Raw genomic sequence first — 25,639 nt, 5'->3', positions numbered from 1 at the left:
TTTTTTAGTATAATATGTGTGTGGGTAGAAGTGAATCATTTACTGCTTGCAAACCAATGATGGTAAGATGATGTCATGGGGTAGGACTGGATAAGTCTGACTTCTTCCTACTCCATTCAAGCATGTACTAGGTATAAGCACATTGATATTGGATTAGCATTTGTTGGATATGTGTAAAATTATGTGTGTTGACATATCAACTGTCTTTACATGCTTGAAAGAATGGAAGGGGTCTTAAAGAGGAATTAACTAATGGTACCTCAAATGTTATACTTTATACATTTTGTGCCAAGTACACTAGAGTGGACCCTTTTTTTCCTAGTTATGTACTGTTGTGCAGTTATACATAATGTTGATTAAACTAGTGAACACATCAGTTAGTGGCAATAGGCCCGTGTCACTGATATTGACTGTCGCAGCACAGGTGAAACTAAGCATATTATTGATTACTGTATATGACCTAGTAAACCCCAAGACTGAACCAGCATTCACAACACCAAGAACTGGAATCCTAAAATGAATGCAGTGGTTTTCTTGTTTGTTAATCATGCTGCTTTTCTTGCATATTTTGTCATGACAGAAACATTCCTGAAAATGTGTTTAACCAGTTTCCTGGTCTGATGCCCGGCACAGAGGATGTCGAGCCATATATGATGGGGCAAACTGGGGGTGTAGAGGTATCCAATCATAACTCCATTATATCACAACTCAACTAACTCTCAAATATAATCACTCTCTAATATATTACTGTTTGAAGCAACATAAGTTGCTCTTTTCATGTTTTATCCAGTGAGGTGTCAAAATATAGTTAAAATGCTGAATGCTTCAATTTGAATGTTTTGATTATGTAAAGGATCAACTGTGTGGAGCTGCAAACTTCAATTAAGATGTGCTGTGGTCAGAGTCCCTATGGTGTCAGTTTTTTTTTAATCCTCTCCTGTGGCTGTCTCTTTGTCATCCCTCAGCACGGTGGTGGAAGGAGTCTTGTTGACCATCTTATGATGCCAGGTGGATACCACTCCATAAATGAGACTTATTTACATTTACAGGTAAACCTTTAGACCCAGTTTAATTTTATCTTGGCAAAAATGCCTTTTCTGTGATTTAAGTGTCACTGCATTTGCATTAGTATATCAACCTTTATCCGTAAGCTAGTTCCTGTTGGTACAGTTGCATGTTTTGCCACACAGGAATTTTTTTTTGCCCATAATGTATTAACTGTAGAAATTGAAATTTGGAACCTCATGCTTATTAATTTGAGAAACAAAACTGCCATGTTGTAATAGATGAATTCAAGAGAAGACTTGGCTATGAGATGGGAGGACAGACACGGAGGTTATGTCAGAAGATCAAGATCAAAATCTGGTTCCAGGTACGAAGCTGTAGTCATCACAGATAACTGTGTAGTGCTGTGGATTTCAGTTAAATGTTTTCCCATACAGTTTATCCCAGGTTTTATTTGAGGTAGCACATTACACTTGCTAATGGCTATTTTGCTGTTTATGTTACAGTGAGTGAAGAAATATTGTAACCTGATAACTTACTGTAGTAGTCATTACATTCTAAAGAATAAATTACACATCTGACAACAGAACAGTTCATGCAGGACAGGCACTGACACACTCGGCTGCTGTTGTGTACTCCCAGATCTCTATTCACTTTGTTTCCTATTTATCAAATGGTGGGGAAAAAAAAAAAAAAAGTGGTGATGCCATGTTCAGCTTGAACTTCTGCACTTCAGATCTCCCAGGAGAAGAAGATCAAGATCTTCATCCCATTCAAGAAGGTCAAGGCTTCGACGTTCTCACTCTAGAGAACGGCGCTGGAGATCTCGCTCTCGTTCTCAGGACAGGAGTGAAAGAGAGAAGGACAGAGAGCGCAGACAGAAAGGTCTTCCCAGCATAAAGAGCCAGACACTCAGTGGTATGTGCCTCAACAGAAACAAACCTGTGTATATCACTTGTATGTATATTACACAGAACAGCTTAAATCACTATTATATGCAGTTTGCAACATCTGTCTTGTCCAGCCCTGTAGACAGGAGCCCCTTTGATTTCAAAAGTACTAATTATATTTTCTATAATAATATATTAGCGTAATGAAGTTTTTGTCACGGTTTGTACAGAAACAAATACAACAGATTTATATCGGCATTGTTTTTGAAGTCCCCCCCGTGACCCGGTTTTGGATAAGTGGAGGAAAATGGATGGATATTTTTGAAGTCATGTTAAATACTGTCTGCTAATGTCATTATTGGTTATATAAACGTTACTATGTAGTGACTTGACACTTAAGTCAAGTTTTATGGAAAAAGAGCTCTGGTTATTTTTCATGCATGACATCAAGTTAGAGCATTTTCAAGTGCATGTTTAAAAGGTGAGATTGACTCTTTGCACACACATTTCTATTCTAAAGTGTGTTCTCACAATGGCCCAGTCAAGTGTTTTTAGAACCTCTCTTGACCAGGCCTACCAACAGATTCCCAGAGGTAGATGGGTATAATCGGGGACAAATCAATTGTACTTAAAAGAAAAAGACTAACTTTGACAAATGCCGCTTGATTTGTTTAATTCAAACTGCTCAGGTATCATAGTAGTTTCAGACATACTTTGGAATACATTTTTAAACAAAACAAGGACTGGATTTTGTCCTCCGTCACTTACATTGGAAGTGAGTTAGGAAGGGACCTCTAAATGACCACAATGAACAACAGGGATGAGCCGTCATAAATTCATACAAAGACAAACATACAGTAGGTTTATATAACACGGAATTCACTCAGAACTACTGGCTCATGTTTCTAAACAAAGTAAATTATGAAACATAAATTAAAATGAGCCTGGCAACTACATTTGACAAATATTTCATGCTGTCTGGTTTATTAGGGACAATGATTAACTGTTAAAATTGAGCTGGAAATTTCAAAGTAAACTCTATCCAAAACAACTTGCAGTGTAAGATAAGCATGAAGCATTCCTGTTTAAAATGAAAACAACCTTAAGTCCATCCTTCATCCATGATGGTTTTTTTTAAACTTCTTGCTTGTAGTTTGCAGCACTACGCTATGGGTTGGACAGCTAGACAAGAAAACTCAGCAGTCTGATGTGATGTCCCTTTTGGAAGAGTTTGGACAGATTGAGTCCATCAATGTAAGTTTGAACAGTGCACATCAAAGATACTTGTAAGCTTTTATGCTCTAAAGCCGGTTAGCCTGCATTTCACTGCTTCCTTTTGCTCTATCCAGATGATTCCTCCAAGGGGTTGTGCCTATATTGTAATGGTTCACAGACAAGATGCCTATACGGCTTTGAACAAGCTCAGTAAGGGGTCATACAAAGTCAATCAGAAACCAGTAAAGGTATATGTTCTTTTGCACAAATGGTGTTTATTTCCAGATATATTGCTTTTGTGTAACTTTTGTAATGGTGTTTGATAACATATTGAATATATATGTAATGTCATTCTTGCCTAGATTGCTTGGGCTTTGAACAAAGGGATAAAACCGGTGCATAAAAAGTTCTGGGATGTGGAGCGGGGAGTTTCCTACATTCCCTGGAGCAAAGTCAAATTTGAGGAGTTGGAGAGCTATCGGGAAGGGGGTATGCTAGACATGGACACACTAAATCCAGGTAAATGCTTATCTGTTCCTTTAACTTTGCCAGTATTCACCTGCTGCAAGTGATTTTTCTTATGTCATTATTGTGTTTTCTTTTGTGGACAGAGTGGAATAATGCTAAGGACCTCAATAAGCAGGCAGCTCTAAATGGAGTGTTGGAAAGTGTACCAGCAGAAGGAACGGTGACTGCTCACATTCAGGTAATGCTAATACAAACTTTAAATACCACCTTTTTATTTCAGGTGTTCTTATTTTGTTGGTTTAATGATTTAACTTCGGAAGCTTGCCTCACAATCGTTCTTGTGGGGGCAGTAAGGAAAATAAATTACTGTTGCTTATGATTGGTGAAGCTTATCTAACCCACCACCCCACTTTCTCTTCCAAATTCAAATCACTTCACTTTTACATTTAAAGGACTTGCCCAAATTGATGACTAAATCTTCAAAATCAAATCAGAAATATTAGAGATTAGGGCATACACAATTGAACTTTAAGATCTAGTGATGTGTGCATCAGTCAGCAGCATCTGCTGGCCTCGTGTCAAAAAGGAAAGGACGCATGTATGCGTATGCATAAATGTTTGACACAACTGAAGTATAGCTGTGAATGACAAATATTTTAAAGGTGCAGTATGTAAGATCTAGAGGGATTTATTAGCAGAAATGAGCTATAGTATAGTAATAAGAATTATTGCATTTTATTTAGCTGAGACACACAGTTTATATATAGGCTGGGTGGAATATAGGCACGGCCTAGAGGACAAATTTCAGGGTTTTTTTTTTTTTTTTTTTTTTTCTTTTTAAATAAACGGTATCCCAGAGCGGGCAAACCACACACTGGCTTTAGAGCTTGAAGTTCATCTTTTCACGTTGATGTAGCTGCTTGGAAGACGATGAAGAAATAACACTAGAAACAAGAGGAAGCATTGTCCTGAATTAAGATCTATAATTTGATGAATTAGAATATCATAGTTATACTTTAACACAAGAAAAAAGTAGACTGCATGAATCCCATTGTCAAAGAAGCAACGACACAAACAGGATAGGCAATGGCACAAGACAATGATAAACATTGGTATGGATTTGTTCATTGAGGGACAAATGTTTCCATAATGATGCCAGAGTTGCCTGTTTTCTGCTGGACAGTTAATTTAGCCTAACAAGTAAAGTTAACCTAAATGCAGGTTTCTGTTTTCTAGCTTTTGCTAGAACATGGCCAGTGCTGGGAAACCCACTGCAGGCAAGTGAGCTGCTATTAGCTTTTGCTTGGTCAAGTCAGCTGCACCTGTATTCTGATTGTGCAACTTTATGGTAATCACTGTGATACAGCTGTATGAAAGCTTTGCTGAATGTTGCAGTTTGCAGCCTCACTGCTAGATGTCACTAAATCTCACACACTGCACCTTTAAATACAACATATACCCATGTGTGATTGCTTGACAAGTCATGCAGTGGTATACAAATTGTTTTTGGAGAGGTGCTTAGTTTGGCAGTATAAGTATTCATCAAATCAAGAATGTATTCATTCGTTCACCTAACCCTATGGAGGAACACAGTAAATTATTAATTGTTGCCCATGGCTACTCAAAATGACTTAATGTTTGAGTGTAGGAGCACTTGGCTCTTACTGTGCAGTTTTGACTTAGACTGACCTTGTAATGTGAGCATTCTCAAAGAGGTCAGACAACTTTTAATGATGACATGTCGTAAGTTACTGCTCATAATTTGGGCTTTTGGAAGACATTCCTGATCAAGGTGTGTGCAGCAGATGTGGCATAATTTGGAGTATTTTGGAGTGTTTGATTAAACAGTTTTATGAAAAGTGAAATTTTTGTTTCTGTCTTGAATGAACATCAAATTGTTTACTCTGTATTAGGAGTTGTCAGCATATCACTGGCATCTTCTTTGTATCATAAGGGTTGTTTCAGTCACCAACTAAGCAATTTGGCGGTTTTATCCACGTTTCACAATTCAGTTAAACTCCGCTGCTGATGGGCATTAAATTTAGTGATGCTTATTCCTTCTGTGTTCCATTTTCTTTTCAAAATATTTGCATCTTCCCACAGTAATCTTGTACAATGCAGTATAATTTATTTAAATAAAGTGGGGATTACAAAAAACTTTACTGTGGTATGTATAGAGAAAAGTAATTCCATTAATCTTCTCATTTTAAGATCATTATCCAAAATGTGTAGGTTTATTGAAGTTAGTAGTATTGTATAAAATATTTCACATCAAATTATAAAATTTTTCCTGAAGATTCACGTGCAAAACAAAAACAAAGGATGACAAACTTTTAAATATGTAAGTGATAAATCACTTCTTGGTGAGAAAATTCTGTGCCTTTTTAGATGTAGTGGGTGTGAATCCTAAACTCATGACACATTGAATGAGAACTTGAAATAACTTGTCAATCTAATTTATAATCAGAGGTTTTGTTAAAAATTCAGAACATTGGGGAAACATCCTCTGGTGACCACTTGCTGAATAAATGGCCCACAAATTAGCTTAAAGCCCCTCCAACCTTCACCCACAAACTCTCGACTGTTAGAGAGTCAAAACTAACTTGAGCAGTTTCCTCCTCCTGCCTTGTCTGTGAAACTGTCATATGAGGTAACTACAGCCGGAGACGGACTGGGCACTTTGGCGACTCAGCAGTAATATTAACGCATACTGAACATAACCCATGGAGCCTGTGATTTTCAGTGGCATTGCAGCGACACTGGTCCTTTTCCCTACTTAAAGTAGTAACACAAGTATGTTATACAAAGGAGTGTGTTTCCCAGTAATATTGATACAGTACTAATGTTCTGGCCACTATCGCATCGTGTTCAACATTACAAACTCCCCGCTTTTTATAGTTGTGTTGATGGCGTACATTTTACCAGCGCCTGATTAAAATGCTACATAGATTGCTGTTTTACGTCTGACACAAATGAACTAGGTGGCCTGGACCAAAAATTTGCAAATTGAGTAAAATTACTTCATTTGCTAATCCAGGTGAATGTACTGGTTTCTGCTAATTGGACAACAAAACACTGACATTATAGTCAGTTGGAATGACAAATTATAACCAGAATAATTCATTTCAAAGGTACAAAACTGAAATACTAATGTCACCTTGCTGATGATGCAGACATATACACGTTAGCTAGCTACGGAACACGGCCTCTTGGGTCTCACAGGCAGGCCTGCCCCCAACCTGGGTTGTACCTGCACAGGGAACCTCCGTGGTCCTGTCTTTGAAAGGAGACATACTGATTTGAAAAACGCATTTCATAACCTTGAATCAGCGGGGGCATGGGAGACGTGTGGTGCGGATTTTAGCAACACTGGCCACAGAGGGAAAGAAATAAACACAAGGCCTGAAGATAGCAGAGTGGGGGTTACTACAGCAGAGAGAAAACACTTCTAGACAATTTTTTACTTGACTGATCTGATTTTGTGCTAACTCTTAGTTAATGCAGCTATAAATAAAACATAATCCAGCCGGACTGTTTTCAACCACCATACTTAGCAGGCTTGCTAAACTGAGCTCCTCACTGGGATGAACAGTTGCTCACATGTCATGAGGTTGAGAGTGTCTGCTGGTGGGCCTTAAAGGTCCAACTGGGAGGAAGAGTGTCAAAGTGGGAGATAAGGTAAGCCAACAACACTTAGTCACTTTTGCTAAATGTTGCGTTAAACTGGCCCATTGTTAATAAAAACTGGACAGGATTTATGGTTTTTGAATTTCTTTAGACATGTTTTTGGCAAAAAAGATATTGCCAAACAAATCTCTTGTACTCACTGCCTATGTACTACAGTACATAACAGTAGGGTTCGGTTTCACAGATATCTGTGCTTTTCTTTATACTGAACCTGAATCGCGCGTCCACACACTTCAAACAAAACTGCTGTAATCTCATGTAGCATGGTATTAGATGTTTTTTTTTGATAAATTAACCCCTTTTCATGCTTGCCCTGAACTCAACTGTTAGCCAAGACAGCTGCTTAGGCGGTGGGTGAGGTCCATTTCCTTATCAAATTAGAAAGATTAGTAACAGAAATAGGCTTTTGTTGGCCAGACAGCTTTTCAGCTTTTCAAACATTTGCTGTAGTTAATCATTGTGCAGTATGATGACCGGCCTACAGCTATTGTAGAGAAAGAAATTCAATTATCTGTTCCTCCTACTGATGCTGCTATCCCTTTGTGGATTTAAAGTTTTGAACCAATCACATTTCATGGAAAGGAGCTGCCAACTTGAAACTTGGATGTAAAATTTCAAATTACAACTTGAAATTACTTCAGATTTGTTATGAATGGCCAAATAGGGATGTTTAAAATGTTGCCTGCTCAATCATATTTCCCCCCAAAATGTATTTGGGGATAAACTTGGGCCAGAAGAAGCATGATCCTCGTTATTCTTACTGCAGTGTTTTAATCACAGTGCCAGTCTTGGCAAGATGCAAATTCAGGGCAGTTTGAATGTAGATGTATTGTATTTTCTGACACGTCCTCAAAGATAGGTACTCCTCATTCAGCAGCATACAGTCAAAGGGACTTTTTGGTGGGTCGGTTTTGTGGTATTATCTTACCCAGGCCTGTACTTTGAATATGTGGAATTCCAGCACTGAAAGAAAAGTTCATAGGGCACATGGTTGCTGTTTGCGCAAGATGTCTGCAAAAAATAACATGAAACCAGTAAACTGCACGCTGCATCTTTATATGCACCCATCTAGCCCTTTTACGGTGCGGTGGAAGTGGAAGCAAAGGATCAGTGAGTAAAAATTCATCTCGAAGTATTCGTTTGTTGCTGCTCTGAAGACCGTTTGGAAAATTTTCAGTTGTCTACTGCTAAGGCCACACCAAGCCAGCCAACTGAGTTTCATCAGAGCACCTTCAAGGAGTGTCACTTAAGAAGGTGAGATTGATGCTGGTGTAGAGATTTCTATTGGATGATACGGGACGGGTTTTCCTTTGGGAAAACCAAAAATGTGATTTTGAAATCAACCGGTAGTTAGTCGTCTTGTTTTTCTTGTCATTTCCTCTGATGCTGTGCATTATGGGGGTTTACAGAAATCTGTCAGACTTATACCCATATAATGACCATCCAATTTATTTCTTTTTTCCCCTCTTCCTTTTCAAGTCCTTTTGGATCCCAGACATGTCTCTGGAAAATTTACTGGCTGCCCACTTTGAATACCTGCAAACACATCATCCTTAGTTAAATTCACCATTTTGGATGAAAGATATGGCGCCCAGATGAGTCGTGTAGTGTTTTATTTGGGAGGTTTGCTTTGCGTACAGCTGCCTCGGTGCTCTGCCCGCATAAATCACTGACAAACTTGTACTGATCACAGGATTGCCACATTTAGATGCTAGTATTTTTATGAGCATTGAAGGGAGGTAAAGCTAACTTTGGCTTGCATCGTTTATTAAGCCTCTTTTAATTTGATATTCATCTAAAGGACCACACCTGCTGTTTTCTACAGGTACAGATAGGTGACAAATTAAAGGAAAACCTAAATAGATAAGTGGTTTCTTCCAGGATGACAATCCCCCTCATCCACGGGGCATGATGGGTCACTGAATGGTTTGATGAGAATGAAAATGTGAATCATATGCTATGGTCTTCACAGTCACCAAATCCAAAACCCTGTTGAGCACCAATGGGAGATTTTGGACCGATGTGTTGGCATCTACACCACCACCATCATCAAAATGCCAAATGAGAGGATATCTTTTGGAAGAATGGTGCACTGAAGCTATTCTGATGGCACATGGTGGCCCAACACCTTGCTAAGATGCGTGATGTTGGATTTTCCCTTTGGTTTGTCACCCATCTGTATTTACATACAGTAGTTCTACATGCTGACAATGTCTTGGCACACACAATGTGTCAGGACATGCCCCCGTCCTTTTCCTGACATCAGTGCGTGCCAACTCTTCAGAAAAACTACACTTTCATCACATTTGCTCCTTGGATCAGCACACTCCCCTACTGTACCTTGACTGGCTCCTATGGGGTGGCTGTGGCTCATGAGGTAGGGCAGTCGTCTCCTGACCAGCAAGTTGGTGGTTCAACTCCCAGTCTCCCCCGCATGCCTACAGCGGGTACAGAAAGTATTCAGACCCCCTTAAATTTTTCATTCTTTGTTATATTGCAGCCATATGCTAACATCATTTCAGTTCATTTTTTCCTCATTAATGTACACACAGCACCCCATATTGACAGAAAAACACAGAATGTTTGACATTTTTGCAGATTTATTAAAAAAGAAAAACTGAAATATCACATGGTCATAAGCCTCCTGTCACAGACATAAGTATGGGAGCGAAGGTCAGACATCCTCCCATTTCTTCCTCCAGCACTTCATGAATGAAATCCCTCCCTGCTGAGCGGTGAGTCCCGGATATCGTTTAGATTAAGTCTGCAGTCCTCCATGTATTCTCACTTGTGTTTGTTTTATAATTGATTTATTCATCCACTTTTCTTTCAATAATAAACTATTTAATGTGCAATTCCTGTGAGTTCCTGTGATGAAAGATTCATACTGTCGATTTTTAGTTTTCACCTACACTTTAAAAGTCTTCATCTGAAAGCACTGGTTTGGTTGGCGCAGTAAAAACAACATTTTCCTGTCTGGTTTTCTAATATAAAATATGAAGAATATTTAATTTGACTGATGAGGGTCATTATTATAAAGATAGTGTTTTTGTTTGTTTGGTAAGTACATGTTAAGTACATCTTGTCAGTCAGAATGAAATATCCTGATGTAGAGTACTTTGAAAAGTGCACTCATATGTCATCATAAACCACATTATTATGATTTACCATTTAGATTCATTCTGAAGATGTTAGATATTACCAGGCATCTGAGGAAAAGTACAACCGGGTCATGTACAAACAAATGTTTTCTTTTTCACAGATTTGACACCACATAAAAAAGAAGACAGTTAAAAAAAGGGGAAGTGGCAAATTTACTGAATCTCAAAACTCAAAACTGCTTTGTGTGGTCACACAGCTTTCTCCTTCCCATTTTTATTCAACCACCAAACCTACAACTGCTTTTAAGAGAAGCACATTAAATCACATTTTTGACCATCTTTCCCACATTTTCACACCGACTCATCTATCTGGGTGAAACAGACCAAAATGCCACTGAAGCAAAATGACATGTTAAACATGACGACCAACGTTTACCATCCAACCTGACAGCACTGGAGAGGATCTGCAAGGAGGAATGGCAGAGGATCCCCAAATGCAGGTGTGAAAAACTTGTTGCATCATTCCCAAAAAGACTCATGGCTGTATTAGCTCAAAAGGGTGCTTCTACTAAATACTGAGCAAAGGGTCTGAATACTTATGACCATGTGATATTTCAGTTTTTCTTTTTTAATAAATCTGCAAAAATGTCAAACATTCTGTGTTTTTCTGTCAATATGGGGTGCTGTGTGTACATTAATGAGGAAAAAATGAACTTAAATGATTTTAGCATATGGCTGCAATATAACAAAGTGTGAAAAATTTAAGGGGGTCTGAATACTTTCCGTACCCACTGTAAGTGTCTCTGAGCAAGACACTGAACCCCGAATTGCTCCCGGTGGCTTGACTAGCGCCGTTGCGTGGCAGCCTGTCGTCATCGGTGTGTGAATGTTGTGGGTGAATGGTGTATGATCCTCCGTAAAGCGCTTTGGCCAGTGCAACACACTGTGAGAAAGCTACTGTGACATGCAATGTATGTTGTGCTAAAAGGATGCGGTTTCCCTGTCAGCCATCTTCACATTCAATAGAGATGTTGAAGGGAAAAAGTGGCTAAGCAGCAGCACCAGAAATTATGAACATGCAGTTAGTGTAGCTCTGACCATTGTAAAACCTCGTAGAAGTTACCGCAGTAGCTCAACATAATGAACAGTAGGTATCTTTAACCATACTCTGTATTTTTCATCAGTGTTCTATTTACACATGTAAAAATGTTTAAACAATTGAATTTCAGAAGTGTTGCTGTGGACCCACAGTAGTTATTCACTTTTAGAGTGATCACCTTGTCATTCCCAGCTGTGTTTGCTGGACTTTCTTTTTGTAAAAATGCCTATTGGTGTGGTATCAAAAATCTGCTCCATCACACAGCTGATGCCAGAAATCACCCCTGGCATCATGATTGGGTCTCATGTCAAAGCTTCTATGAGCTGAGTGTCTTCCTGGGTCCATATTTGGTAGCACATTCCTTTCTTTTTCACTGATAAACTGTGTAGGTCCAGAGGCCGAGTCCAAAAAAACTGGGGGTACTTTGTTTCACAAGTACTCGTAGCTCTCTAAAATGCTCTCTTTTGAAAATGCACTGATCAGCCAAACATTATGACTATTGACAAGGGAAGTGAATAACACTGAGTGGATCCATCTCATGTCTCTTGAAAGATCATTCCTACGTCTGGTTGACCAAGAATGTAGGACATTCTAAGTCTCTTATATCTGCTCTGAGGATGGTGCTGGAGCAGCCATGACTAAGGATACACGAGACCGTCCTTCATGGGGTTTTTTTGTGAACCGACATGCCCCTTTATCAGTTGGTGATTGGACACTTCAGATGAAGGATCTGAGGAAAAGGTTGAATTTGTCTAAAAAATTCTCTCCGATTTCTCATGACCAGTTTGCACTCCTTTAGCATGTTCTTATGACTAAATGATGACTAATTTGTGCTTTCAGACAGTATAGCTATGGAACCAAACAGATTTACTCAAAATGCACTGAGTCTCAGAGTGACATACGTGCCAAGCAACTGCTGCAGTATTAGACAAGTGGTCATAATGTTATGGCTGATCTTAGTATTTCTCTTTACAATGTTTCAAGCCCACATTGGCTCTTCATCAGGTACAAATGATGAAACTTTCAGCAGTGCTGAAATCCCAAATAACCAAGCAGACATTGTTATAGGATGTTACAAGGAAGTACAACTGTCAGCTTCCTGCATGTAATCAGGCATCTAGAAGTGTATACAAAAAAGTCACCAATTAATTAACTACTGGAATAAAATGGACAAAGGGGGGAAAAGGCAAGGATAAAACCAGTTTTACCTCCCCTTTAGCACACAACCACACTAATGACAGAGAATGTAAAGATGGCTTATGTGAACATCTCACTCAGTCCTCTGTTTAAATGGCCTCCCATTACTTTGTAGTTTTTGGGAGCCCCTTTTCTAAACTGTTTTATAATAAAATAATTAGTATATATGAACAAAACTGTCAAATGAACAATAGCAATACACCTTTTTGCAAACATTTTTCTATGAACATTAAAGGCATATAGAATGGAGAATGATTTAAATAAAAAAAACATAAATTGCAACAGCCAGTGAAGGCATGTGATGTGAATAAAATGGAGTTTAGTTTCTCACTTGGACATTTAACAGCACATGCACTTTCCTATAAAAACAAAACAAAACCATTGGATATATAATTTGATTTGTGAAGCCTTTATCTCATCAATATATAAAATATAACACCTTTTTAAGAATTTTGTTTTTATGAATGTTTAAATGATATCACTTTTTAGATATCTGTGCTTATACTAATAACATAATTACAAGTTTTTTGGATGTATAGTTTTTCACAAAGATTTCAAACGTTTTTGAGTCTATGTTTAGAGCAAAAGTACAGTATTTGTCAATGTGAGCTACAGAAACGATGAAAATGAGAGGTTCAGCTCTACATGTTGTACCCACTGCAGCATTTTCACATGGATTATAATGTAAACTCTGAGCAGTCTTCTCCTTTCAGTCATTTTCAAGTGAAATAACATTTCAAGCAAAGAGGAGAATTCTTCATTTACATCAAGTAATACAACAGTGGTATATCCATGTGTGGAGACCATCAGACTCACACGAGGCCTCACAAAGGTGAGTATTAAAGAAATAATTTTGGGATATTTGGATTCCCACTCCTATTGTGGACTGGTTAAAAGGCAATGAAAGGCTCATTCATAATAAAATGGACCTTTTTTTGAATATTTCAATGTCATGAATATTGTAAGCTTTCAGACCTTAATGCCACTTTGTTGTAGAGTTGTGGAATTTTCTCAGTGGAATTAACTTTCAGGGGAAATTAAGCAGCTGCTGATCTGTATTTTCTGTACTCTGAGGTACCCCTCTGGTGGTACCTCAGAGTACTTACAGCATTAAGGCAATTCTGGCACTGATCCCTTTGTCATATTCCCAGGTAATGATTTGGAAAATGTTAGTGCAAGGACTTTGTTTTTAGGTAAACAATTACATGAAATCTGAAATCCGTCTATTTCATGTCTATTAAGCTGTAGTCATTTACAAAAACATGTAGGCAGCTTTATAAGACAAAATGCAACCGAGAAAATGCATCACTTCCCTCACTGCTCCACTTTTCAGACTGAGTTCATGTATGTGCAAGAGAGAAAATTACAGCCATTGTATTTAGGAACAAAACTGGCTTTGTAGCTGACAGAACAGGGGAACTGACTATCACTGAATTCTGAAAAGAGGCCAACTTTCTGAACTCCAGTCCTTATCTGCGGTGCAGTATCTTTTCAGGATACTTTTTTTATTGTTGTATTCACAAGAAAATATTTTTTAACCTGTTAAGATTGCAAAGCAAGCAGGTTCCAAAATTTCCTACAGTAGCTTTATACTCTATATGTGGATAACTGTCTGTGAATGTTCTGTCTTTTCTGACATTGACAGGAAAACCTAATTAGGTAGGTTTCATCTAAGGGGAGCTAGTCTTGCAGACATCAGACAGATTTGCTGTTGCCACCCATTTTTGAACATATCAATCAATAAGGGTGTTTTATGTATTTGTTGTTCTGAGGTCTTGCGCTGCGAGCTCGGATTAACATTTTGAAGGGTCGCTGCATTTTGTATCAGTCGCAAGATTCATAGGTAAATTTGTGGCCTCTGCCTGCAGCCATCCGTGGCCCCAAGGGGAGCAGGTCAAGGCAGAAACTCGAGGGGATCACTTTGCAGCATCTGGTAGGCTATGAGTTTTAATTTGATCTCCATGGGGACTCTTAGCAACCGTTATCTTGCATTCTTGCAGAAAAATGCCATTTGTATTAGTGATATAGGGTTGTAGGTTGAATACACACATTCTTAACATCTGGGAAAAAATTTTAATGAGCAGTTTGACTTAATGCATCAACTGTCTGACATAAATGTTTAAATGTTGTTTCACTAATTATAAAAACTGTTACCCAGGAGTGTAGTCAAAGTAAACAGTACAGCACATGTAGCATAATGAATGTTGTTTTTATTTTACATACTGAATTATGACTTCTCCAATTCAGTTAACATTTGAAATGTTTGATAGGATTTCACCTTAACTTCATTACGTACTTGATATTCTGATAACCTGAAATCATAGCTACAGTATAGCCATTACTTGTCTGATATTTAACGTGGCATTTATAGATTATGTTGGGCTATATATTACCAATGCATATATCTAATGCTGTTTCATATACCCATATGCTATTTTTATTTAAAATTGATATTCTTCATGAAGTCACTTGTTTCATTCAGATGTGTTTCATGCTTTTTGATATGTTCAAGTCATTGTTGGCAGTCTGTGCAGTATTACTGAGCTGAACTTATATACATGTACAAGCACAGTTATATCATTGATAAAAGGAAGTCATTTGTATGTTAGGGCAGTGTAGCTTGAAGAGTGTTTGCATGTGGAAGTTGACACTGATCACTGAGGAAAGCCCTTAGCCTCTGTCACGGAGTCATCGTTAGTTTGTTGGTCAACAGGATATCTCAAAACAGTAAGCATATTGCTGTTAAGGTCGGCAGCAGTTTGAAGACACTCTACCTTATTTATAGTGCATGTGCATGCTTGTTTTAGTCCAGGACTATGTGAACACTGTACCACTTCCCTGCTCAGGTCTCCAACTTGACCTCGTCCTTAAAGCAAAACCAGTGTGTTGGCTTTAACTCCACAACTGTCCCAGAGGTATGCTTGTAGGGGGAAGAAACATAAATTAACATTTAGGTTGCTTGGGGGTATCATAGGAAATAAGTGAGTTTTCTGCATTGTTATGGTGATGATTTGCCTTTTAGGTTTAATTATTTACCTCTGGTTTCAGTCTCCCTCAGCAGTCACAGTCAGCCCCACCAATTAAAACTCCCAACTGTCCTGTTACAGTTTATATTATAACAAATGAAATGTCCTTCGATATATGTTCATTGTTCTTTAGAGGCCTTTTTGTTTTTGTCTATTCGCATGTCTGTAGTTGTAATCTTTTCAAAATACATAGGGTCTGCAAATCGATATTTGATGCTGTGATGTGCTTAAAATTAAAGCAACGCTAAACACAACTAGTGCGAGACTTATTTGCTCATGGTAGTTATATTCTTTGCCTTACATACACACACTTGTGAGCTATTAAAAGGACAGCATTGGACTGAACACCTGCATTTGAAAATAATGCTGGGGTTGCTGGTGATATTGCATCAGAAACTGCAGTCAATGTATGTAGCCCATTTTTGTTCCAGCAGTTCATTTCAACACAAGATGACTTCATAGCTACAGGTGTTGTCTAGCTCCTAAACTTTTTGTCTTCTACCATAAATCCTAATTTTATGCAGCATTATTTCAGTATGGACCTCCTCCAGCATTTCAACACATCCTGAGCAAACAGATTCTGACGGTGTAACAGTTTTTCACTTTAATTAAGGACTGATACAGTATGTAGTGGCACTTATCACTTAATTATTCTGTATTCTGGCCGATTATCATGGGAGTGAATCCATCCAGCCTTTTAAAAGTAAAGCAGTGTAGTCTCCTATATGTACAGTGGAGGGTAAACATTAAATATATGTAACTGTGTTTGTCTGTGGGTTAGGGTGACTCGGCTGACCTGAATTTCAGCAAGGTTTGCTCCATGTTCCATCACCCCAGTGTGTTTATAGATGCAGTACAATCAAAATAAAATGTTGTCAACTTCATTACAGATTGTTCCAAATGGTATCAAATGAATAAAGACTTGCCATACAAATCTTGCAGTTATGAGTGTGTGATTTTTACAGGTTGTCTAGATTTGGAGTATGATAATGTATTAAACTCTATTAATGACTTTACCAGACATTTTCTGAAATACTGTGCAAAATGCTCAATTTATTCCTTCTACGTATGTGACAAAGATAAACACAAATGAGCTGCAGTCAAGAAGCTGCTTCACGCTGTGGAATCAGAAGATGTTAATACAGAATTCAGGAAGGCTTTTTTTGCATGTTCTACTTGAATTTTAATTGGGATTGTTTCTGTGTTTTCCAGGTGTCACCGGCTCAACAGGCACCACCTATTGGAAGTCCACCTGGTTTTCATGGGCCCATCATGCTGTCCCCTACAACCATGCCTCCAGGAGGACCCACTTTCATCCCCACAGAGTTTGGCCCTATGAAGTTGGCACCTGGTAAGACATTTATATACAGTATAAGAAAACACTGTGGATTTTTGAACCGTCATCTAAAGGGGAGATGTAAATGCTATCATGCTGATTAAAAGTAACTTCTCTTTGGACTTGATGATAACATGAACATGTCTACACAGCAATGTTGCCACAGTTCTTAGTTTAATGTTATAATACCTAATTTCCCAGTGGAGATCTATAAAATCTTATTGTACTTTGTTTTCCAGCAGGAAGTATAAAACCTCGAGAGGAGTCCAGCAAGGATTCTAATGGAGACAAAGGTACAGCATCAGATGCAGGCAGTGACAACCAGCTGGGGTCTCCTCCAGCATCATCGATGGCCCTGCCAGGCTCGGCAATCATGCAGGGTCCGAGGCTAGGTATGCCGCGTCTGCATCCTCCCGGCATGGCAAGCCCTCCTCTATCTCCATTCATGGCACCTACAAACATGCCACCCATGCCCCCACAAATGATGTTTCCACCAGACAGGTTTAGAATGCCCATGCCCTTCCCCCTTCGTGGCCCTCCATTCCTTCGACATCCTTCTATGGCACCAGAGGGGATGGATGGCATGGAAGGGAGGCAGTTCGCAAATGGGAGGCCAGGGTTTGGGTGCTCACCTTTCCACAGGGGCAGGTGGTAGAGGTTGGTTTGGAACTGAGGGGGAGGGCATTATCTAGTTCTACATTGATTGCTGTTAACAGTTTTGGGGGTTATAAACGTGTGTTCAGACTTTATTTTACATCACCAGAACCTTTTCTTAGTGAAAATAAAAAACGACATTTCTTCTGAATGCTGGCTGGGCTTCCTCAAGGTTACTAGAGAAGAGACTCCTGCTGTAAATACTGTATGTGCTTGTAGATGTTTGCTATCTTTTTGTATATTTGAAGCTGTGTAGTTTATGCGCAAGTCTGCAGTCCTGCTAGTTGGAGGTTTAAAAAGACCATGTCTGTATTTTGAGCTTATTCCTCACTAGAGTTTTTGTGTATGGATAAAGACTGTAAAAAATCTACAGTCCCTTACCTTTTTGGTATTCTGTTTTTAGTAAAATGCCTTTGTACCACACTAATGTTTCAGTTTTCAGCAGAGATGTTGAATTTCCTTTAAAGCAGAAGATTTCATGTCATGCCAGTAGGGGGTAGAGTAAACCCTGTTACCATGACCAACCTCTGTTGTCACAGCTTGTAAAATCATGTACATTGAATATTAAAAGGAGATATTATCATTTGATTGGGTGTTTGTGTTAGTCAAACTAACATTGCAACTTCTTTCAAGGAAGACCAGATTTGGTTTGTAAATAGTCCTGCATAAGAAGTTCAGTTTTATAAAACCATTTAGCATGGATAGTTTTAATACACCTTCTGTTGAACAAGGTTAATTAATCAGCAATAGTAATCTGCATTTTACCTGTTTCATATTAAAAATGCCCATTAGTTCCCAGGTTTTCTTTGGGATCTTGGCCTTGATCTAGCTGTCTAAATTATGATTGTTTTTGATTGTTTAATTCACATTTGTATCATTTATGTGCTCACACTGATGAAAAGATGTCTGTGTGTGCAGGAGATGCACAGACTGCACCAGTGAGCACTTTATTAGTGTGGTGGGTTTTAAGACACCTGATTCTGTGGGTTCCTATGTATATTTTCAGTGTGTACTCGCAGGTTAAAACTAAAACACTTATCAGGCTACTACTGTGCGTCTCAGGCACTAATGTTGATTAGAGGTGAGCCGCAGCTGATTGGCTCTGGATACATAAGTGACATTCTCACGGTCCACTTACACGCCGTCTCCAGGGCCCGGGGGCTCCGCCCCTCTCGGCGGTGTGGAAACAACACGCATGGGCCGTGGACGCACAGAGCTTGGAGAGGCGGTAGGGTTGAGAGGCACGGATGGGCACCGTGAAGATTTCTATGTTGGGATGGAAGCAGGCAGATCCCGACGGTGGCGGTGACGGTGACAGGTATGTGAGGACACGGAGACGCGCATCGTCTCAGTCATGTGAAGGATAAACCGTCTGGATCATGTTTCCGCATGGTCCTAGCGCCTTCTGCACGCATGACCGCGTCACTCAATCATACAAGTTTATCAGAGGTGATGGACACTGGCGCACTGGGGTGGTCGGTGTGGTCCGGTGGACTAGGCCGACAACCCGGGTTTCTGTAAACACGCATCTGGTGTCGATTAATTCAGTCAGATAGCAGTGATGCGGGGGTACAGACAGTCATGTAGCCTGAGTCGCGATGGACGTACAGCTGGTTAACCTGCAGGACCAGACATTTCTCATTTCATCCTTTCAGTGTGCATCCACTGTCAAATTCGGCGTTCCTTCAGCAGCAGAAAGTTGGTTTAAGAAGGCACGGAGGAAAAGCGAGCACAGTATCTTGGAGGTGTTTGTTGACATTTCTCCAGTTTGGGAAAGAAGCCGCTTATGGCTTCAGTAGTGAATTGTTGCATGTAGCAGAGTCATTTAATCGGACTTCGTGCATCTTCGTTGCAGTGCATTTGATCCAGATGCTGCTGTCTTCACACCTTGCTTTAGTAAACAGGTCGTGTGCAGAAAGGCGATAGTTGATTTGTGGAGTAGATTTACTCCCAACGACCTTAGGGTGTCAGGTTTGCAGCGTCACTGCTGGTGCTGAGCGTCAGGTGTTGTCTTCCTGTTGTAATGAAGCTACTGTGTGTCACCCTAAGCTGCTGTCGAGGTGAATAAACTGCTGATGTTTTGTTTGGGCTGTGGCAGGTTAAGACTAATGCTGCATCTGACAGAGATTTTTAGTCAATGTCATTTTTATTCAGTCCTTTTGAAAGTGGCCATAAATGAGCTGACTGTCAGTTCTTGTTCCACCTGTAAAGCTGTCTGTGTCTGTAAGATTCTCTCTTTGTATTTGACAGTAATGCCATGGCTGTGTTTTCTGCTGCCAAATGAGACATTATTTTGTACACAAAATCTCACCACTGGGATGCTAGCGGTATTTTTCTCAGTCAGCAGCTTGTATGGTGAGTCCAGTGTGACCTGAATATTTCATAAACAAGCCAGAGTAGAATTTGTGACACAGACTTGGACCATTAATAGCTGCAGAAGATTTTCAGTGAGTGAAGTTGCAGTAACATGATGAGATGCAGCGAAATAAAAACTGCACTTGTGGCACCACTTAGTGATGCCATCCTAGTTCTAGCTTCAAAAGGTGACAGTGAGAAGTTTGTAGTTTACTTTTTTCCAATGATGAAAAATGTGAGGGCACCCATTTAAGTCTATTAAACCACTCCTACGCTTCACTTTTTTGTCCATATGTCACATACAGTAAATGGGCTAAACCAAACCAAGTACTCACTGGAGAGACATATGTATGCATATTTTGCAGAAACCACAGTATTCTGTAGCATTCAACTAATAAACAGATGTTTGAGGACCCTCTCACACGGTTGCTGCAAATGCTGCTGGCAAGAAAATAAAAGTGGATCAACTAGTTGTTGGGGTAAAATGCTGAGTAGCATCCAGTTAAATCCAAACCACAGCAGGCAAGAGACCAAGAAAAGAAAAGTGGAGGCTGGACTCAAATATTACAACTCTGGGAGGTGTTGCTGCAGTGCTACAGAATTTGTTACCCAAACAGCAGCCTTGATACTGTGTGGGACAAAACAACCATGCTGTGCAGCACCCAGCAGAACGGCTTTGGTGTTCACAGATGTGTCCTCGGGGTGGTAATCTGAGCCCACCTGTGTGACATGTCTGCACAGAGACCTCACCCTCTTTCTCCCGATCTATCTGTCTTTGTGTGGTCGAGCTTTAACTAGCGTTGCGCCCCTCTGGCTTGTTTCTGCGCTCTTTAACTCTGCATCTCAAAGAGCTCAAATGTTAGACCAACTCGAGGCAGTGTAGCGACTGTTGTGGCTACACATGAAAGAATGTCTACACATTCATATGTTAATGTGTTGGTGTTTTGTACAATCCACGACTTTGTTCTTCATGCATGTACAGAAGCGTTTTACCAAACAGTTGATTTCTTGAAATGCACATAACGTAACCCTCATAAATGTTCTTTGTGAATTATTCATTCCCAGCCCACTAACACAAAATTCTTTATTCATTTGCAAAGTAAATACTGAAGACAGTGTAGTGTAGTGTTATGTTTGTTGACTAACACACTGAGCCTAGTGTGATCGTACTAACACAGGCCATTCAGTCCTGTATTAACTCATTCCTAACTTTGGTTTGTTGTAAAATCTGTTTTTATTCTTTATGACATAATGACTGTGTGTTTTACACGATGCTAGACTTGTTACTTGCATACTAGTGTTGGCTGACAGAGTCAAACCAGACACACAAAAAACCCTCTGATTGCCTCTGGATATTTCATATTTGTTGAAGCTGAACAGAAGCTCTGCAGAGTAAAATGAAGGCTCACACTTCAGTGTTTTCATTAAACTGTACAAATGTTAACCTCAGTATTTTAGCACTGAAGCTATTAGTTGATCAGGAGATTACAAAGCTGATAAGCAATTCAGATGCATGTTAGTGATTGATTAAGCCTGGCTTTCCCCTTTATTACATTTGTACAGTTAGATCTTGAATCACTCTCTGATGTAAAAGTGGCCTTCTCCCATAAAAACCCTGTAATGCAGCCACACTGTGTAACAGTGATGCTGCAGCTGTCTGTAGTCTTTGCTGTCCAGACTCCCTTGTTAAATGCAGTAGGCTGATGTTGCCAAGTCTCTTGTGAGAGTTATTTGCCTTCGGATTTCAGTGGATTCCTTTATTGCAGAGCGAGGCAGACTTTATGTTGCATCTATAGACAAGATGGGATTTTAGAAATGTTTTCAAGTGTTTCACCATAATCAGTTATTTTATTTTTTTTTTCTAAATCAAGCAGTCTCAAACGGTTGGATGAAGGAGAACCGGGCTTTTCTTTCTACTTCTTTTTACCTCCACGTTGTAACGAGTTTCAAACAAGAGCTTGGTCTTCACTTGTTCCTCCTGACAGGACACGTGTCTCCATTAGAGAGCACTATTAATGTGCTGCTCTGTCCGTCTGTCTTCCACCATAATTGTACCATTGAAAAGACAAATCCCATTATTTGCTGTAGTGTACAAGAAAATAAAGGAAGATGAATTGGTACAAATTTAAAAGAATGTACTGTGTCATGGCGCCGTCTGTTCCAGCATGTAGAAGGTGCTAGGTTTGTGTTTTGTTTTTTGGAGGTATGTAGTCCCCAGGCAGGCTTTGAGTGTGTAAGTGGTGGTCCAGTGCAGCAGACAGTAAAGAAGCCTTTCTGTGTTCCACAGCTGCGTTCTTCTCTCTGTCATTGTTCTGTGCCAAAGAATAGCTACACAGCTTTCTGTTGGACACAACATTGTCCACAAGCAGCCACATTGTTGACAAGTGTTGGAGAGTGAAGTATAGTTTTGTTCTGGTCCTTGGGCTGCTGAACAGGTGATTGACTTAATCTTGTATGGTATCATTGCTATGCTGATGATACATGGCTTTACATGGTGCTAAACCTTGCTGAAGGTGGTGAGGTGGTTAGCGCTGTCATCTCACAGCAAAAAGGTTCTGGGTTAGAGCGCCAGTCTGGCTCTGTGCCTTTCTGTGAGGCTGTGTTATTCCTTGTTTCACTAAATTTATGAGCCTTGGTGATATTTTAGATAATACTTTATCATTTAAGGATCATGTAAACTATATCTCCCCATACACCATTCTTTCACCTTTGAAACGTCACCAGTTTGCATTCTGCTCTTACCCAGGTGTGTGCAGAGGTGAACAACTGAGACAACACGAGACAACGGGACTGGCTGCCAGTTGCCTGTCCTATTCAATTTAAAGTGTTACACGGCCAGGCACCCACATATTGGACTAATTTAATCTCTTGTTAACCCCCACTTTAAAACCTTGGCTCTACATCCACTGTTCTTGTAGGTGCCAGATGCTAGGTTAGTGACTGTGGGTGACCGAGCATTTTGCAGTGCTGTCCCTATACTTAGGAACAAGCTCCCAAACAATCTAAGGACAATGAGCTGACTTAAAACTTTTAGAGCTGCTCTAAAGAGCCATCTTTTTAAGGCTGTTTTTAATGTTTAATGCTGACAACATCCAGCAGTGCTACTTGACTGCATGATTTTTGTTATTTTACTTATTTTGGTTTCATTTTTAGTGTTTTTGATGATATTTCATAGTTCATCATTTTTGTTTCTGTATTATTGTAGAGTGACCTTGGGGGTCTTGAAAGGCACTTTGAAATAATACATCAATGTTTCTTGTGCCTTGAATATTTTTCCCATTTATTACCAATTGTAGAAGACTGGAACCTGCAGCATTGTCCAGCATCTGACAAGATGACGTTGTATGATGAATTCCTGATGTGCTGACAGTCAGCGTAATCTGAAAAAGCACCTGGGTAGCTTGCTAGGATGTGGTCCAGAGGATGAACCCTCTGCCCTTTGGAGTGACTACAGTTCACTTGTTTTGTTGTGTTCCTCTAATCTTGGAAAGCAAGGATTGTTGAGGATTGACTCCAGTTTCAAAGTCTCCTTTGAGGTTGTTGTGGCATCAGAAAAGTGTTCTGTGAGATGCTTCTCTTCTGTTTACAGTGGACTACTGTTCCAAAAGTGGGAGGCCAGTATGTGTACATGCAGACTAGTGGATGGTATTCATTGGCCCCCTGCTGTCTGTCTATATTGACCCTATCCAGCAGCTTGTTAAGTGCACACCACTGCACTTTACTTTGCTTCAAGCATCATTTAATAACTAATATTGGAGAGCCACCTATGCTGTATCAGTTCAGTCCTGACCAGTCGGTTCCAGCCTGTGTCTGATGTTGACTCTTGAGAGGCAACTCACTGCTGGAGACCACCGGCTCCTCAGCTAATGATCTCTACCCGGGCTGGGGTGACTGGTTTCATGTCTTGCATAACACTTGCATTTTTCTCTTGAGATATCAGTTGGACACGGTGTTCTTTCTCCGTACAATGAATCATCTGTTTCCTCTGAGGGATGCCAGGGGAATGTGGGTCGTTGTGATTGAGGAGACCACCAAGAAAATAAATGCTTGAACACTTGTGTTGATGAATTTTTTTTTTCTACCCGTTATACATTCACAAAGAACCAAACCCTTCCTTATTAGTAACATCAGCTTCAATGTAATGTGCTCAGTTTGCATGTATAGGCGGTGCCTTTGTGTACAACAATGAAAATGAAGTTTGAATCAACAGACAGCAACTTCCATCTAGATGCATGCTTGTGGGTGATACTAATCCTCAGTATGTTAATTGAAGAGTTCAGTGGTGTGAGACAAAAAAGCATCTTGGCTTTGGTGTTCAGAGTTGTTTCTGTTGCTGATAAACACTGGCCTTATTCTACTGAACTGGTTTCGTAGCGTTTACACATTGTGGCACCCATTGTTGAATGTCATTTACAATCTGACCCTGTGCAGGGAAAACCTTGTTACTCTGCCGTAATAACTGTACTCTGTTCTGACTACATAGCTACACAGACTTGCCTTGGCCTCCTTTATTGATACAAAAGGGAATTTAACAAGGCAGTTAGATCATCTTGAATTATTTTTGTCCCCTGTTCTGTTCAGAATTGCTATAATAAACTGATGTGAAGTTATTAACTGACCTTTTATTTAAAATTATTCTGGGCAGCAGAACTGTGATTTTGCTTGTTGGAGGCATCATGTAACATGTAGACTCCCATGCTTTGAAAGTCTTGAACCCCCCCCCAATCTCCTTTGTAAAGGAGGCTGTTTCTGTTGCAGACAAAGCACAGCTCATCACACATCTAAGACCATCCCTGCTGTGCAGAGTGGTGGTGCTAGCAGCTGGGACAAATGTAAAAATAAAGTGCAAATAAGTGAACCTAGACTTGATTTGCATCAGAAAAACACTGGATTTACTTTGAAGTAGTTGGAATTGAGCTGGCATTGTGGAGCAGGGCTTAGCACTGCTGCCTCATAGCGAGAAGGTTCCAAGTTTGATCCCTGGCCAACCTGTGTGGAGTGTGCATGGGTTCTCTCTGGGTACTCCGGCTTCATCCCACAGTCCAAAGACATGCAGCTTAGGTTGACTGGTGACTCTAAACTGCTCGTAGGTGAGTGTGCGTGGTTGTTTGTCTACGTGTCAGCCTTGTGATAGACTGGCAACCTGTCTCGCCCAGTGTCAGCTGGGATTGGCTCCAGCGACCCTCTGCAGGATAATTGAAATTGAGGTTTTTTGGCTAACACGAGCCAGCTTGAGGAAGTTGTAACTTTAAAAAGTTTGTATTGAAATAACATTTCAGCATTTAATTTTATAAAACATCTAAACATGCTTTCATTTTGGAAGACCTTAAAGGAAACCTCTGCAGTCCAACTTCTGCTGCTGACATGAGAAAGTCTTTATTTTCACTGTGGCTGAAGATGATTGGCAGTGATTGCAGCTGGTTGTGACACCTGGACAGCATCAGCAGTCTGAGGTGTTGCTTTGGATCTGTAACCATAGTCTCACCTGCCAAATTGTTCCAGAGCTATTGAATGGCCTGTCATTGTATTGGATGTCCAATTCGGGCAGTTCCTGAACTGAGTGCAGATAGCACTGGGTTTAATAGCGCTGTGACAATGATGTGAAA

The 25,639-nt window shown here is 39.9% G+C and overlaps 2 protein-coding genes across 2 annotated transcripts in view; both read left to right on the top strand.

Moving 5' to 3' along the window:
- The window catches only part of LOC109967515 (splicing factor, arginine/serine-rich 15-like), a 29,522-nt gene extending 11,256 nt beyond the window's left edge, over positions 1-18,266 (top strand). Inside the window, exons 9-18 of the mRNA XM_020613149.1 lie at positions 581-677; positions 966-1,049; positions 1,287-1,372; positions 1,742-1,923; positions 3,049-3,149; positions 3,245-3,358; positions 3,473-3,629; positions 3,722-3,816; positions 16,901-17,039; positions 17,264-18,266. Coding sequence (XP_020468805.1) covers positions 581-677; positions 966-1,049; positions 1,287-1,372; positions 1,742-1,923; positions 3,049-3,149; positions 3,245-3,358; positions 3,473-3,629; positions 3,722-3,816; positions 16,901-17,039; positions 17,264-17,679 — 1,471 coding nt within the window. The 3' untranslated portion in view covers positions 17,680-18,266. The remainder of the gene's footprint in view (positions 1-580; positions 678-965; positions 1,050-1,286; positions 1,373-1,741; positions 1,924-3,048; positions 3,150-3,244; positions 3,359-3,472; positions 3,630-3,721; positions 3,817-16,900; positions 17,040-17,263) is intronic.
- A 565-nt stretch (positions 18,267-18,831) lies between these two features.
- LOC109967522 (T-lymphoma invasion and metastasis-inducing protein 1-like) overlaps positions 18,832-25,639 on the top strand; it is a 42,450-nt gene continuing 35,642 nt past the window's right edge. The window contains exon 1 of the mRNA XM_020613159.1: positions 18,832-18,996. The gene's annotated coding sequence lies outside the window, so the exon portion shown is untranslated. The remainder of the gene's footprint in view (positions 18,997-25,639) is intronic.

The sequence above is a fragment of the Monopterus albus genome, unplaced genomic scaffold, assembly GCF_001952655.1.
Source record: "Monopterus albus unplaced genomic scaffold, M_albus_1.0 scaffold130.1, whole genome shotgun sequence".
NCBI lineage: Eukaryota > Metazoa > Chordata > Actinopteri > Synbranchiformes > Synbranchidae > Monopterus > Monopterus albus.
The sequence above is the reverse complement of the archived record's forward strand: the minus strand, read 5'-3'. Positions and strand labels throughout refer to the sequence as shown.